At 43.4% G+C, this 17,143-nt stretch overlaps 1 protein-coding gene across 1 annotated transcript; it reads left to right on the top strand.

Annotated features, from left to right (window-relative positions):
• Window positions 1-776: 776 nt before the first annotated feature.
• Window positions 777-15,588, top strand: PITPNB (phosphatidylinositol transfer protein beta; the record flags this gene model as incomplete). Its single annotated transcript, XM_057376583.1, has 10 exons — window positions 777-836; window positions 1,279-1,424; window positions 2,038-2,129; window positions 2,250-2,257; window positions 3,367-3,441; window positions 4,255-4,338; window positions 8,621-8,698; window positions 9,188-9,298; window positions 9,845-9,967; window positions 13,823-15,588. Coding segments are annotated over 10 exons (828 nt in total), but the record flags the coding sequence as incomplete, so codon positions are not given.
• Window positions 15,589-17,143: the final 1,555 nt, after the last annotated feature.

Here is a 17,143-nt window from a genome sequence, read left to right as displayed (position 1 = left end):
CCTCCCGCGCCGCTGCTGCCGTGTGGCCCCGGGGTCGCCGCTCCCTCAGGGCCGCCGCCGGGGCGCGGGGCCGCTCCGCTGCTCCTCCGAGCGCCGGTGCCCCCTCACGGTACAGCCGTTGGACACGGAGCGGTGCCGGGCGMTCCCTGCCCGGAGCGAGAGAGCCGCGGCCCCGCACCGGGAGCTGCTCGGGTCGWGCCGTGCTGAGGCGGCGGGTCCCTGCGGAACAGCGCGGGGTCCCGGCTGATTTCGCCCCGTTCTCCTTAGAAAGCGGCTCGGACGGCWGTGGTGACAGCCCCAGAGTCCTTCGCTGCTCCCGGTCCCTGTTGTGGTGACACCCGGAGCTCCATGCCCCTKTATAGATCTCTCCCGTGGGGGCTCCTGCCAGCAAACTGCAAGCTGCTTTCTTTCTCCATCCCACCCTTTGGCTGATGATCACTTCAAAGTCCAGTAGCTGTAGTGGTAGTAAAGGTGATGTGTAGGTTCAAAAGTTTATAAACAGATTTAACACAACACAAAGTTATTATGGCAGAGCTGGAAGTAGATCCCAGATTTTCTGGCTCTTTAGTGCAGCTCCTGGCATCTTCCACCTCTTTTTTTTTTTTKTTATATATCTGGCACTGAACTTCACTTGGATTTGTTGCATTATATCCAAAGCCTCCCTGTCACAGATTTCTAAAGAGAAAACTTGAACTGGCTCCTTTTGACACTTCTTTCTTGAACATCTGTGTTGTATTTTATATCTGTTATTTGCAGGTGACATCTAATGATTTATTTTACTGAATTTTCTCTTTTCCTYTTTCAGCCGAGTGGTTTTACCTTGCTCAGTGCAAGAGGTATGTCCTGATCCTTCCTGATTTATTCAGACTGAGGGGTGGGAGGGGGGAATTTGTGTCAGAAATCTGACCAGCCTGGGTCCAGACCTTCYCTGTGCTGTGGCTGCTTCCTGACAGAGGTGAGAGCCAATTTTCAAGGAAGCCAATGCAGCACAGAGCCWTGAGGTGTTCTGAGCCCTCCACTGCTACCAGAGCAGTTGTGCTCTGTGGCAGAATTTTACTGCTGGTCCTGCACTGAGGGACTCTGAGCCTTTTCCTGAAGCCAGAGGTAGGAATTGTCTTCCCAGAACTGAAGCCAGCAATTCATATCACACTGAGGTACATTTAAATGWGAGTCATGATAGGATGTCTGTGGAACAGGGTATCAAACAGTTAATTTTTTTAATGTATTAAAGTTTTGGCCAACTTCAGTGCTGACATTTGACCTCTCTTCCCTTTCCAGTATCAAGTTGGGCAACTTTATTCTGTGGCAGAAGCAAGCAAAAACGAAACAGGAGGTGGRGAAGGAATTCAGGTCTTAAAAAATGAGCCTTATGAAAAGGATGGYGAGAAGGGACAATATACTCACAAAATCTATCATTTAAAGAGGTGAGAAAAGCCTTGATGCATGTTGTGGTCCTTTGGTGTTGTGCAATAAATGTTTAAAGGTGRGGGTAGCCTTCTATTGTTTGCTATTCTGGGACACTTGTCTGTGTTTTTCTGCCCCTTTGTGATTTGCTGAATTGTGCGTGAGTGCTGTGGTGAGTTGGAAAATGTGAAATATGATGGATTTTGAATATGTGGGATACTTGTCTGGGACAGCTGAAAGAATTGTGTTTGCTTGCTTTAGACAGGAGTCAGAGATGAGTGGGCCATAAGGTTCCTGTTGCAGGTCAGGAGCTGCTTGTGAGAGAGCTGAAGGTCAGGGCTCTGCAGTGCTCTTCCTCAGCAGGTGTCTTTGCAAGAGGAAGGATAGCACAGCTTTCATCATGTTCACACAGCTCACTCAGAATTACCTTACTACCTCTCACATTTTTTTCTTGACCATGTTGTGATCAGGAAAGTTTTTGAAGTTTCCGTGTATTTCACTGCAGGTGACAATGTACATCATAACCTCTCAAATGCTTGGGTAAAATGTTCCTTTCGTATTGGAGTGGAACAAACCAATGAGGAATTTCAGCTGGCAGAATTTTAAACCCCTTGTCCATGTTTGTTTTCCCAGTAAAGTCCCTGGGTTTGTAAGGATGATTGCTCCAGAAGGCTCCCTGGTGTTCCATGAGAAGGCCTGGAATGCATATCCCTACTGTAGAACAAGTGAGTGTCCCCRTGTGTGTTCTGGTGTTGGTGTTGTTATATGTGAGACCTTTCAGAAACAATTGTATCTAATCTGTGTTTTCTTTTCCTTTCCATTGCATGTRTTTCCAACGATGCCAGTTGTGACAGTGAGTATTTGAAATCCTACCAGTCATATATTGGGGTTTTCTGGGATGTATTTTGTCTGTTACTTCAATTGTCTGGCTCCAGCCTGTCATATGTGCCTTGTTAGGACTCTTAGTGTACAGCTCCATTACTTTATTTGTCTGCACTATAATTAAAACTGYAGTTTGTCAGAGAAATTATTTAATTTTCTTTATCTTTTTATGCTTTTACTTACCATTACAGATGTATATATAATGTATGTCTTGGTAAGACATAATGCTAAAAAAGATGGGAGGGGAAGAGCAATGTGTCAGAGGCTTCTACACTCCTGAATGCAGGAAGAGCAGTGAAATGGAATCAGTTCCTAGCAGTCTGAAATGCCATTGCTGTAAAGTGAATTCCTGCCTCTGTTAAGATAGGCTAACTGGGAATATAAATGGATCAGCACAGCTCAGGTTCTAAGATGCATGTGAGGCACATAGTTAAGATTTTAATGTTGTTTTATGTGTATTGGTGACCTGTTTAATGAAAACTTATAAGTTAAATGTTAAACTGCTTTATCTGCTCAATTGCAAACATGGTTTTAGATTGTTACCAGGTGGATGTGACTCAAGGAGTAACAAGTGAGTTTGAAATGTTGAGCTTGACTCATGGTGATACCTGTGCACAWAGGTGTGTGCCCTCTGACTTCTGGAATCAGCAGGGCTCTGTCATTGTCTTTAGACAGTTTGGTGCCAGCTGGACCATTCTGATCCAGCTTTATGATTGTTATTGTCCTGTACAGTAACATCTAACTGCAGTATTAATAATTAGAAAATCTCTTGAACATAGAGGTAAAGAACTTGAGGGTTGAGGAAGCAGCACAGTGAATGACAGGGTTATTTCTAGTGGTGTGCACAGATGGAGCTGGGTTTCTCAAACATGACTGGTTTTAGCTGAGTATTCACTGCTCTAGTTTAAGATTATCATGTTCCAGTTTCTGTGAGAGGTAAGGGGGCTGCTTCTCTGGTCATTTAAATTGATTGTGTTGCTAGTCAGGGATTTGTAGTAGCTGGTATGTAGATACCATTTATCTAAACTTACAGCAGAGAGGTGTAATCAGACTCACTCTTTTTGCTTTTAATTCTTACAGAATGAATACATGAAAGATGACTTCTTCATAAAAATTGAGACCTGGCATAAACCAGATTTGGGAACAACAGAGAACGTGAGTTGGGGCTTGGATACCAAGTCTAAGTGCAATTGTACAATTAGTACAGATTAAGTATTTTATACCCAGTAATGCTGATAATCACTGTGTAAAGTCAATGCCTGAGCAGTGAGTAAGGCAAGAAAAGCATTATTTAGGTCCTTGCAGGGTCACCAAGCTGTCTCATCTAAGGAGATCCAAGGACAGGAGAAGAGTTTTGGTTTTTATATTTAGAGGTGCATACAGATGCTTGATTCTCAGGCAAATATTTAAATCACTTTTCAGCAAGTTCTTTTTTTATTTCATGATTGTTCCTTGGACAGCTCTGCTGGCTGTAACTAAGTTTAGGTGTGCTGGACAGACCACAGGTGTGTTGCTAATTCCATCCTCAGACCTTTACACCTGGTCTCCCTTCAAGGCAGTCCTATGATTCAGGGAACCTAGGAGATTAGTCAGGTTATTGAAATCTGCATATTTGCACTTGAAATTCATACAACTTTCTAGCTTGCAGATTMTGGAATGGGTAATGGTTCTAATTAGAGCTTGATTTCATTAGCGCTAACAAATGTGACAGATGAATACAGCTTAATCTTCAATCCAGGTTTCCTGAATGCACAAGAAGTGAAGGCTTTGYACTCATTTAAAATTGATTAGTGAGTGAATTAAACTGTAATTGTGGAGATCATTCCCTTTGAGAAAGGCAGAGGAAGAAAGAGTAGGTTTGGAGAATGCAGCCTTTGCAGCATCCTGAAAAACTCCATGGCACACACATGTACTGCACAAGATGTGCATCCCCAGCWTGGGAATCATTCCTTTTTTCTTTTCTTGCAGGTGCACAATTTAGATCCAAACACGTGGAAGAGTGTTGAGGTTGTCCATATTGACATTGCAGATAGAACTCAAGTAGAACCAGGAGTAAGTAAATGTTCTGCTATTGGGTTTGGGATGTAGGCTGCAGCTGATTCCACTTGTGCTTTGTGTTGATAGTGAGCAAGCTAAAACGGTGTGGATTTCACCCAGCAGAGACATTCTTTTGTATATTTGACTGRCAGAGTATCAAAACAGAGTGCAGAGTGGTCTCATCCAGAGTCTTAAGTCTCTTCTGATGTTTCTACATTTCGGTTTCCTTTTTATTATTTTCCTTATTCTGTTTCCCAAGAAGMCTTGGGATTCATTTTCACCATGTGATTCAAATTTCTATTTCCATCTCATCTCCCAGAAACTCAGTTTTGCAAAGTCCTGACTTCACTAACCAAATGGTTTTGTGCTCAAACTCTTAGCAGACACTGGTAACTCTTGAGTTACCTGCAGACTGACACCAGAATCCTTCTGGGATTAACATCAGGAATTCTCTGAGTTCCACACTTGGAGTCTCTTCTGTTATAAAAGTTTGCAGTTTCTGGCCTTTGTCTTYTCCCTCCTCACTTCTTAGGAATTCAGGAGAGAGCCTTTCTATTTATGCTGTTACCTTTATCAAGTTTARGTAATGGAACTTGAATATTTTTTTTTCTTGGGAGTTCAGCTACATCATAACAAAATTGTTCTGATTGACATACTGGCTTTGTGCCTTCAGAGAAGGCTGCTGGTCTTGAAAAGTAAATGTTCCCTACAAAAGGATCCCTTTGTTCTATTTATCCAGATGCTTTTTTTCTGCAGTTTCTTCATCTTTGTTCAGTGATCTTTAGGCAATCACCAGTTCATTTTCTGGGATAATGTCTGAAATCATGTRTTTTGTATGGTTTTGGGGGTTTTTGTTATGATGCTTGTTTGGGAATTATCATTCTAAGTAGCTGGGTGGGTTTTTTTGGTCTGCTCCATTTTTTAGGGAAAAAGAATARTCAGTGTTACCAAAGGAAAGTTTTRTTTGTAAACTTATTTTYTCCAACATAGTTTTACCTGGAAAAGCAGCTCAGATGTACAACCATGGKTAACAGTAGAACTGAAAGAATGGAGCTACATGTATAAAATCCAGCAATTTTGATAAAGTTTTCATATATTCAAGATGTGTCCTTTTGTTCTGTGAGTGAACCTTGTCCACCCTCCTGTGGTGTAGCAGTTATTTTATTTTCAGAGCTGCAGTCAGCATAAATATGAAAATAGTAAATTTCTTCAAGCTGCTAATRGCATGCATGTACTGACTCATGCTCATTTAAGTATGTATAGGAATAATTTGGGTGACAGCTGTGACTTTCTTTAGATATACATTTAACCCTGCCTTCTCTTAATCATCTCCAGCCTGCAGTCTATGTCAGTTTATGTTGTTTGTATATAAAAGTGACTTCCCAGGAGAGAAAGACTTTTTAAAGTGTAAGCAAAAATGAACACTCAATTAACATCAGARGAGGCTGTGGTTTTGGAAACAATTTGTAGGAAAGTGGAGTGTAGCRAAAACAAATTGAAATCAGGTTTATAGCTATTTTTGTACAATGAAGACATTAAAAGTCTTGTTTAGGTCATAGGGGATCTTCATTATATTGCTTGAAAGAAAGTTCTAAAACTACAATTTTGCGCAAATCAGATTACACATGCCTTGAGAGTTTGGATTTCTGTGTGCTATCCTCTCGTTCTACAGTTTGAGGAAATACATTGGAATATAGGAAATTCTCTTCTGTAGTCTGTAAGGAAGTGTTAAAAGATTCTCGAATTAAAGAGCTTGATAGGTGGAKCTCTCCCATTTCAGACTTAATTTTTTACATGATAGGCAGTGAAACAACTCCATGTCATTAGTGCTGAACCTTGAAACCATCATGCAATGACACATCCCATACAACAGCCTATCTCTGTAAAACTAGGATGTGCTTTTAGTTTTTCACCCCTTTTTCTGTTTTCTATCCCTAGAGTAAAGCTTTTTTATCTGTTCCTGGGCATTTATAAATACTCATCTCTTCCCTCCTTGTTCCTGGAGACCTTTAACTTCTCATTCTGGGCATGGCACTGCAATGGGCATCTGTGATAACCAGGCTGGGTTCATTTCTCATTTGAACCTTGGCATTCTTTCAAAGGTGATTTCAAGGAATAGTTCCCCTGATAGCTGTGCTGTAGCTGCAGGGCTCTTCAGGAGATGGGAGTGATTGCAAGACATTTTTTATTAAAAGCCATTTAGCTAAACCTACCTAAAACACACAACTGCATGTCAGTGAGGTGTAGAGTAGTGCTGGAGACTGTTTTGGTTATAAGAGATGGGAATCMTGCACTGAGCTGGGAATATGACATAACTTGGATAAACCTGATTTTGGTCTTCTGTTGTGCTGTGAATGAGTATTCAGAGCTGGRATGATGTTGGAGGGAAGTGCTGGTAGGTGTTTCCTTCCACAGGGACTCTGTGAGTTTTTTGYTCAATAACACCAGTAGAATGTACATTCTGTAGTTTAAAAACTAATGTAATACTGAGCTGAAAAGCCAGAATTTGTGTCCACCTACCTGGTGGACATGATGCCACTCCATGCTCAGTTCCMTTTTCATGGATTTGCAGTTCAGGCATCAGACTTGTGTAATTTCCACGTGAGGGTCTAAAAATTTTCTTAAAATCATTCTGTCCTGTACATATGCTTCGAATTTTTATACTCTTTGATGTTGAACCATGAGCTCTCAGGAGCACTGTCACCACTCTGAGCAGATCTAAAGACTGAGAATGAAAATTGTAAAGAAGTGCCCAGGTTTTGGATTTATTGTGATKCTACTTTATTGTATGTGTTTCACAGTCTCTCTAAATCATTCTTTATAATAGATGGTTGCATTCATGCATATTATGTTGAGAACATGAGCAGAAACTGCCTGTGAAATTATATTTGTGTATTTCTTTGAAATGGTTTTGCTCCACTGTGTTGTTATGCTGCTGCAGGCTGATGTTTGTCTGTCTGGCTTTCCAGAGGGCTTCAGGGGTCTGAGCTGTAATATTTGCTCCAGCAGCTGCCTGTTTTTCTTCCTAAGAAGGACTTGTTGTTGTCAGGAGTTAAGCTCTTGCTGCACAGATATTTTTCTTAAACTCTGCATAGAACTGTTGTTTATTTGTACTTTGGCTCTGGTCCAGCCTTCGTCCCTGCGTGCTGGTAGGATTTGTGTGTGGAGAAAAGTTCCTACAATGCTCTCCTGTCTATCTAGGCTTTAGTCCATAAAGGATTTTCCCTGTCCTTAACAGGATTTGGGTTAACTGAGTTCTAAAAGGTCCTGGTTCAAAGCTTCTGTCTAGCATAGAAAACTTMACCATGACTCATCTGTTTTCTTTGAATTTTTGTTTTCAGTCCTACATTTTACTCATAGATAACATTTCTTCCCCAGTGATTCCAGCTGTGGTTATTTTTATGTGGGTCCTAAGTGCAAGAGCACAGTTGCTTTTTTCCAGTGTCCCTGTGCAGTGGGAGGTAGAATGGCAGGTAACAGCATCATGGGGACTTGAGTGTCCCTGGGGTATGCAGACAAATCATTCCACTCCATAAACCAGACAGATCATGTAGCTGAGTTTAAATGCCTCATGCYCCACACCATCACAGTGTGAGCTCTGCCTTGGTGGAGTGTTCACAAAGTGAAGATAAATTCAGGGTTGTCTCAATGCAGTACMTGGTTTTATTTCCAAAGCTGGCATTAGGATGTGGAATTCTTGTGTTTCTGTTTGGCATGTTGCTGCCCCAAACCAGCAGCAATTTTCTGCCAGCAGTAGTTACACATAGCAAAATTGTTCATCCATTGCCATAGCTTGATCTACCTCCACATCTTCTATCCATTGGTTGAGTGAAATTTTTAAAAAGCAGTCATGATCAGCAATTTAAAACATTCAATATATTTCTGTAAAAACATTTTGCTGTACATTTGCATAGGTATCTTAAAGGTGATTTATATAAAGAAGATGACTCTTTTTCCACCCAGGGATTGTTAAAAAATGATTTTTAAAAAGTGTATCACGTTGAGCCTCTAGGACAATGCAGAGCCTGAGGAATCCAGTGGGTTGCATCTGTCCTGTCCCACAGTATTTGGAAATAATTTGTGGGATGAGCAGTGTGCAGCTGGTGGCAAGCCCTGTGAACCACTGGGTTCCTGGAGGAGAAGGTCTCACAGGCAGCCAATGGCTCTGGCTCAGTGCTGCACCCACCCTGCTCCAGAGCACTCAGGGAATCAGTTTGTCACCATGAGCAGAATCTTGACACAGCGGGATGTTGAATCTGGTGGGGCTTTCTGACTCTCAGAGTGTTTTATGTTACAGGACTACAAAGCTGATGAAGACCCTGCATTATTCCAGTCAGTTAAGACGAAGAGAGGACCTCTGGGGCCAAACTGGAAGGTACTAGGAACTGGTGTTACAGCCTTCTGAAACCTTTATCAGCAGACAAACAAAGTCCACGGTTTCTTCAGGATTTGGCTCAACTCCCATTGAGGAACAAATGTCCTGTGGACCAGCACATCTCGCTGTGACACCCCAAGAGCAGCACAAAGCTTGCCAGTACCCCCTGAAAGCCATCAGAATCTATTCCAGGAGGGAATGGACTGWTTGTGCCACACCAGAGATCCCCACAGGAACTGAGCAGCCCAGTGCTGTGCCCTGGAGTGAATCACAGGGAGTCTGTCAGAAACAGCCCCCAGTCACTGATCAGAATGTTGTTTTCCTGTAATAATACTTAGAATTATATTTTATATCATAAGAACATAGTTAAATTTAATTAATTTACTATAAATTAATATTATTTATCATTCTAATGCACTAATTAGAATTATAATTTCTAATACTTAGGGTTTCAAAGTATTAAAACTTCTTTCCCATTACCCCCAACAGAAGGAGCTAGCAACCGATGAGGAGTGTCCCAAAATGTGTGCTTACAAATTGGTGACCATCAAATTTAAGTGGTGGGGACTGCAAAACAAAGTTGAAAACTTTATACAAAAGGTGAGTGCCTCTGCCTTGTGGGGAGGGTGCTGTGTTGACGTGGGGGTTGGTTTGAGCAGGAGCAGCAATGCAGTTTCCTGTTGTTCAGAGCTAAGCAATTCCTGTCCACTTCCCCAGCCAGGCAAACCATTTGTGTGTCTTGGTTTGCTACAAATKGGGCTTCACTGGTGGTACCAGAACAATTCATTACAGAAAAAAGCAAAGTCTTGAGGTACTGACTGTTCTGGTTTGGCTGCTGCCAGTAGACCTCAGAGCTGAAACAGATTTTTAAAATATTCTGCACAATTTTGAAGTAATGTGAATTGCTGAAGTTTGTTGAAACTCTTCTTTGATAGTGAAATCTGTTCATTTTTTCCATGTTAAAGCATTTGAGAAATGAGGGGAATTTAAATTGCATTCAGGGGCATGAGGTGGCTGAACCTGTGGCAGAGTGAAGCAGGCCTCACCTGAAGATTTAAACTCTTCAAACTGAGCAGCTGCAGTCACTTCAACCAACCTTTGGCAAGTCCTAGGCTTGTGATCTAATGCTTGTTTATCTTCTTAAAGCAAGAAAAAAGGATATTYACCAACTTCCATCGCCAGCTGTTCTGTTGGATTGACAAGTGGATTGAGCTGACTATGGAGGACATTAGGAGAATGGAGGATGAAACCCAGAAGGAGCTGGAAGCGGTAAGAAAGCTTTTTTTGAAGGCTCTGGTCTGCTTCTACCTTCAGATTTATCTGTTCAGAGGCGAGTTGTGTGGTGTCCACCCCGTGTGTGTGTTTGGGTGATTGCTGGTGGACACTGTGGCCCCTTTAGTGCAGCCCTGTGTKCTTCAAGCTCCTGCATTCTGTGCTGTCCAGCTGGAAGGCTGTAAGGTGAGTATCTGATGTCATTAAATGCAGAATGTCTGCCCTGACTACCTCTGTGTTTATGGCACCACACCCATTGCACAAAGTCCCATTCTGGGCCCTTTTGCCACTTGTTGGTTTGAACTCAAAGCTGTCACTGTTCCCGTTCCATCATGTGTCTTGCTTTTTTTTCATTTCTAATCGTCACTAGCTATGATTGCTTTTTCTCTTCAAGCATGCTTTCAAGCTASTTTGTGTCATGTGTCAGCTGTTCCACTTCTGATTAGCACACSAGACCAAAATTTTACTTCCAAAAAGGAAGTCAATAAAATCAGCTGAGATTGTGTCAGTTTTCCTGCTTCAGTGGCTGTGAGGACCAAATCCATATGGTCTGACGTGTCATGGGATGATGTCTGGGACAAAGCTTAGAACTTAGGGCACTGTCACTGCTCTTTCAGAGGTAGAGAACCACCACAGGCTGGGAAGGAAGCCTTCTTCTGTAGTGTCTTTCCAGGGCATGACCTTTGCCATGAACCTTTCCCATATTAAATTCAGTTTTGCAGGCTTTTTGCAGTTCTTGGATTTGTARTTTATATTTCCTTCCCATTTTGACAATTGCTTCACTCCTCAAACCCAGTCAGGTAACCCAGACAGTTCCAGTCTTGGTTCTTCCAAGACACAAAGTGTCTTCAGCTACAACTTTCTTTTTGCCTGGTTTGACTCATTCCAGGCACCCCAATCAGGTTGCCTGAGGCTTCAAATCAGCCCTGTGACCCATTCCATGGTCTGTGCTGGAGCACCTTTGCTGTTGGTACCAAACCAGCTGAAGCTCCTCTCTCCCCACTCGTGCTCTCCAGGGACTTTTCAAACAGTGTGGAACAGCCTGTGTTGTGTAGGAATGTTTTCTGGGTTTGGAAGAAGTGATTTTTCACAGTCCTGTGCTGAGCTGGTAGCACCAAATGTTTTTTTTCCCATAAGCTGAAGGGTTTGGGTCAGCAGCCCCTTTGGACAAGGAGACCCTTTGGACAAGTTTGGTGTTCACTCACTCTTGCAGACCTTGTGCTCTCTCAKGGGCATTTGGGTATTTTTGACAGCTCTCTCAAATCATGGGGCTTTCTTGAATTCAATTTATGCCTGWTCCTGTTCCTAGAGCCACCTGTTCCCAGGTGTCTGTGAAGGAGGAAGCGTAACAGCTGTCCTCTCTAAACTGATTTTTGCCAGAAGGGTTCTCTTTTGCACGTCCATAGTTCTTCATTTGGACTGAAACAGACTTTATCCAGTTTCCCTGAGCAAGAGTAGTGGCAGTGAGGAATGCACACTAGAGGTGTGCTGGAGAGAAGCAGCAGAAGCTGACACACCTGTGTGCATGAGAAAATTGTTCCTTTGTGTCTCTGTGGACTGTGGATGTTTTGTTTCACTTTTCTCACTGGTAAGTAGCTTCTTTTAAATATTTTTTTTTTTCCAAAATACTTGCTGCTCTTTTAGTTCTACCTGAAGCCAAACCCAGCTCACATGTCTCTGGGTGTAACATTTATCCTCATTCTTAAACAACAAATATATTTATTTAATATTTTCTCCTTTTGCAAAGGCAAATTGTTTTTTGCAAATAGCTTGTTGTGTGAGATGAAGTGCCAGGAGTTTGTGTATTGTTGACAGTTGGGTTGTTTGTTTTTTTTTTCACAAGATAAATGTATTGATGTTATACTAATCCAGATTTCTGTGGATATTGTGAAATGTGAGAGGAGTAGGGACCTACTGTCTTGGGGTTTTCTCAATTGTTGAAAGAGGATTATCTACAAACACCTACAAATTATATAATTGCAATGGGTTTGTGGTGCAGTGCAACCTAAAGGCAAAAATGTCACTGCTAAATAATATGAATGCCAGTCTTATCCAAAATAATTTGTCATCTTGTTTCATWTTCAACTGCTCCATCCATTGTGGTCACCGGTAACTGCCATTACATCCCTAACACACCACAGAGTTTTATGGCCAGGACCTCTGGGAAGTGAGTGCTCAGGGATGAGGTGCTCAGTGTGACACAGAAYGTCCCTGCAGAGTGGTCAGGAATGCAGTAGGCACTTCTGTGATGCTGAAAGCCAAACCAGGCACAAAGCAGGGCTGGCAGTGCATGTTCTTTCCCACACAGCTTCCTGRTACTCTTCCCCTTCTCATGAACACCCTTTCTTCCTTCTGCTCCGAGCTGATATTTCTCTGGATTCTGTGCACATTCCAGTTCTTTTGTTGCTCCTTTGCTTCATCTTCAGTCGATTTTTATAGTCAGGATCTCTGCTTTTGTTACTTTCTGTTACTCTCTGAATGCTCATCAGTGTTCTTTCAGAGTTTCTCTGTCCCAGTCCATCTTTTTCTCACTATTTGTGTTTCACTTGGTGGATTCTGTCTCTGGCTCCTGGAGATGAGAAGCACCTTCGGTCCATGAAACATGCATCAGCTCATCAGTGCAGAGTAGGAAATCATCTGGTCCAGCCAAAGCCCTGTGACCAACCTCTCATGCCTGTGTGAGGGCAGAGATGCCACACTGGATATCCTGAGCAGTGACTTCATCCTGGAGCATCGTGGGCTTGATAAAAATTCCAGCAGCATTGKTTACAGCTGCTCTCTCCAGTTCCCAGGTCTCCTTGCCAAAAAAGAATTACCATACCATRTCCAAAGCCCTGAGCTGTAGCTGGTCCTGGCCCTGGAGAAGCAGTTGCTGGCCCTGTAGGTCATTCCTTCTCTCATACTAACACGGCGTGGCAGGTTCTGTGTGTGGAGCTCACATTTTATTTCACTTCAGATGCGTAAGAAGGGTTCCGTTCGAGGCACTTTGGCTGCGGACGTCTAGAGGAGTTCTCTGTAGGTTCTGAGGCAAAGCGAGCTGTGTAAGTCAACTGCCGGATGCAAAAGGAGAAGAGGGATTAATGTTCTTTTGGATGGGAATTGCTAGCAGAAATCATCTTAAAGTCCACATAACCTATGTGGGCCCAACCTTCCTCCTGCTCGGTAACGGTGTGGCGGTCAGCAGGTGGGACTGACCCCTGGTGCCCAGGGCGTACCAGATGGGCACCAGAGCAGGATCTTGGGCCAGGGGCAGGATTCCTGCAGCATTGGCCACCAGCCCTGGTGCCTGAGCTTCCCCAGTGCAGGCACCTGAGGTGTGGGATGTGCTGCTGCTGCTGTGGTGGTGATGGCACCGAGCCCTGGCGCCCGCCCCTTTGGGCACCGCTCACACCCGTCAGCATGGCTTTGCTGCACGCAGGAGCAGAGTGCTCATGGACTYGGTCCATGTCACTTAGGAAAGCTGTGGAGCATCACCTTCCACCCACGGTCAGTTCTTGAAATCAGTAGACACTGAACTGTGMTAGAACCCTCACTGCAGGAGCAGGTTCTCTGGGAGTTACAGGCTCTTGGTGCTTGTGCCCAGCGCTTCAGTGCAGCTGTTCCTCACAGTGGCTGCTGTAACACCCCAGTCCCAGGGTGCCACATCCCACTGATCCGTGTGAGCTCCCAATGAACGCAGCCGCTCCCACCCCTGGGGGCAGCTCCTACCCAGGGACAGCTCCCTCTGAGATTCCCTCAGGAGCCRGCATCGCTTTGGTGTGACTCTCAGTGGTGTTGTGAGGCCCTGGAGATAATCTCCCTGCCTGTTTGGAGCTCGGTGTAACTCAGCCATTGCCCTTCCTCTCTCCACAGCTGCGTAACCAAGGCCAAGTGAGAGGAACGAGTGCTGCCAATGACGAGTGACGCCGGACGGACGCCGATGCCGGATCTCGGATGTGTGTGTGGGTGCATGACTCTCTGTATATAACTACACACACACACAGACGGAAGGGGTGGTTACAGTGTCTCCGGGTGCTAAACCTGTCCTAGCAAAGATTCCAAGGAAACTGCTTTCATTATGTATCCCCCAAGCAAATAAAAATCAACTGAGTAGTGTCATTTAAAGGATGAATTTTGCTAACTGGTATGTTCATGAATGTCAATACTGGACCAATTTCTGCCCTACWTGTTTTCTCTCCTGTCCGAGTCACTCTCTCTAACTCGCCCGTCTCTCATTGTAAAGGAACACTCAAACAAGTTAATTTCAGTTTTATGTCTTCCCTATGTGATGAGTTTTTGGAATAGGAACAATGAATGTATTTATAGCTATTTATTTCTGGATTGTCATTATCCTCTAGTCAAATCAGAAAAAAAATTTCTATTAGTGGAAATTGGAAGACTTTTACTGTTGAATAAGTTTAACCCAAACTTTACCCACTCACTGATTTAAAAGAAAAAAAAAATCATGTTTTATTGGACTTTTGTACATTGAAATGCTAACGGTTTTCTTCATTAAAATTGGCAAGATTAAGGAAAAATGGCTTGTGATTTATAAAGTAATTTTCAATTTGAAATTTTCCAGAATCTGCTTTTTTAGACAAGTACACTGACAGTACCTGTAGAGCATTTTCCAGTGTATCTTAGGCCAAACAGTGAGGAGAGGCAGAGCCATTCCCTCCAGGAATACTCCTGCCAGAGCAGTGGCTGTTTTCCAGAGCTTCCCTTTGGAACCCATGCAAGCAGYCTGGATTTCACACACAGCAATGGAATATAATAGAGATTTTAGCTGTTTTCATGTTGGAAATACACTTTGGGAGATGTAGACTTTCAGATATGACAGTTTCAGTTGTAGCCCCTGACATGTTTCCCTGCTGTCTATAAGGGGCTGATGTGCAAGAGCCCCTGGGGTAACAAATTCCTCCTGAAGGAAACTCCACAGGGAAAAGGTCTTCAGCGTGTTTAAGGAACTATTCAGAGCACATAACAGCAGGGGATATTATCCTAATGCTTGTTAGATCAAAGAAAAAGTATTTTAAAAGCACTAGTTAGATAAAGATCTGTTAATGCCTGGTTTCCTCCCAGCACCCTTGGCAGGGTGAGCCTTTCCTGAGCTCCCAGGAGGGATCTGATTCCTGTTACCATCAGCGACAACAAAACATTCCTGCCCTGGCAGCACGGGTCAGGTGTGCTGTGCACCTTGTGCTGGTGCTGTGCACGCTGGCACTGCCTCACCTGGSCATTGCACCTGCCCACTCTCCAGGCCCCACAGTGAGGTTTTGTTTTCCTTTCTGGGTTAGCAGTTGTTTGGGTTATTTGTCCTGTGCCACCCCGAGGTTGGGTTGGTAAATGCAGGGATGTGGCACACACACACAGAGGTCATCCAAGTGCCCAAGCCCAGGATGGCAGCACACCTGGAACCCAAGGGTTCAGTGCTGGAGTTCATGTCCTGCCACTGTAAATGTGTTGTAACACAGGCAGAGGGAAAAGGGCCCTGTGACTTCCACAGATTTGGACTAGTTGTGAAWATTTGAGAGAATCTTGTAGTGAATGTATAATGTTTAGTTTCCTTCAGCAGTTTCTGGTGTGACTGACAGTAAAGCGGGCAATGAAATTTAATTAAATAAATTTGATCATAAAAAGCTCTGTCTCTTATCTCAGGCACTCACATCTTTGCTCCTGAGCTGGTGTTTGGGGTCCCAAAGGCTGCTCTCACCCGGGGCAGGATSTCTGCTCTGGGGCTGGGTTTGGTTTGGGATTTCAAGCTGAGTGGTGCGTGCACCTGGAACCTTGACACTGAGCAGGGAGAGCTCCTGTGCTGTGTGCCCACCGTGAGGAGGAGGTGCTGATGGGGTCTGGGTGTCCCTCCCTGGGCTGGCTGTGCTGCCCTCAGGATGGGCTCAGTGCAGGTTTTGGGGCAGGGTTCTGCCTGCTGTGGTTGTGCAATCACCTGCTGCAAACAGAGACTTGTACGGTTCCTTTGGTAACTGCAGAATTTAATTCTTTCTTTACWACCAGCTTGTTTGGCTTCCAGATGGCAAACCAACAGGAAGCAGTGGAAGTGCAACGTAGTTTTGATGTAATGGATATGTAAACGTGATAGTTATTCACTGCAATAGACTGCTGTGAACCATATTCCAGCAGTAACCTTTGAAATCCATCACTTGGCTGCGCACAAGTGTGACCTAAAAGGGACTTGTAAGGAATTTCCTTTTTTTTTTTCTGGAAGGATTTTTAATCATTGAAGAGAAAGGGGAATGTTTTCTGTCTTTTGCTTTTACATGTAGACTGAGAAATGTCAGGGAAAAAAATGTGCTGAGATTTTGGCTCTGTTGGGATTTTCCACCCTCAGGCCTTTCTAAATACTCTCTGAGCAATCTGAAAATATCCTGTAAGACAATTTACACTGCATTTCCAAGCCTCAGCTGATTCAGCCGTGTTTAGGAGCTGCATCACATCCCAGAAAGTGTTGTGGTTTTTTGGCAAAGTCTGAAGTATGGGGCTGTTGCTGGGGTTTTATTCAGTTCATACAATTTGAGAGTCTTCTCCATTGAATTGTGTCTCAACAGAATCATCAGGAAAAGATTTGCTTTGAAGTTTTGTAACTTTTAATGGAAGACTTTCTACTTGCTTGAATTTATATGGAAAATGAATTTTAATCAACAGCATATAATTGTCAGGAAGCAGAGATTATCCAGAGAGTGATGCCTGCAGACTTTTTATTCCTGGGAGCCTCCTCTTCTCCTTGTTGCCTGCTGTGAGCAGAATTCAGTGTGCAAACCCTACCACAATCAAAGTTCTGGCAAGCACGGTTGTTTTAAAGGTTGTAATGATAATGTGCCATGCCCAGGTTTTGGAGGCAGGTTTTCCACAGTTTCCACCCGAGGTATCACCCGTGTGAGGACCCTTAGTGTGACATCAGTGAACTCCTGTGGTGCWGTCCCTGTCTCCAAACACAGTAAGCCCTTATTTAATTTAAAAACTTTATTTTTCAGGTTGGAGACCTGTTTTTTTTTTTTCCAGAATCCCATCCACCTTAATTCTTTATTTTTTTCTACAAAAATTACATGGCTTTCTGGTTTAGAATTGCATATCCAAGACACACAAGAAATTCGAGGTATTTGTTGAATCTGAACTTTATACAGCTTCTCCAACCCCAGCTAAAATTTTGATATGCTACTTTACCAAATTTCCGTT

The sequence above is a fragment of the Malurus melanocephalus genome, unplaced genomic scaffold, assembly GCF_030028575.1.
Source record: "Malurus melanocephalus ecotype Western Australia unplaced genomic scaffold, MMel_1.1 scaffold_282, whole genome shotgun sequence".
Classification (NCBI taxonomy): domain Eukaryota; kingdom Metazoa; phylum Chordata; class Aves; order Passeriformes; family Maluridae; genus Malurus; species Malurus melanocephalus.
Note: the sequence above shows the minus strand (reverse complement) of the source record. Positions and strands in the feature narration are given on the sequence as shown.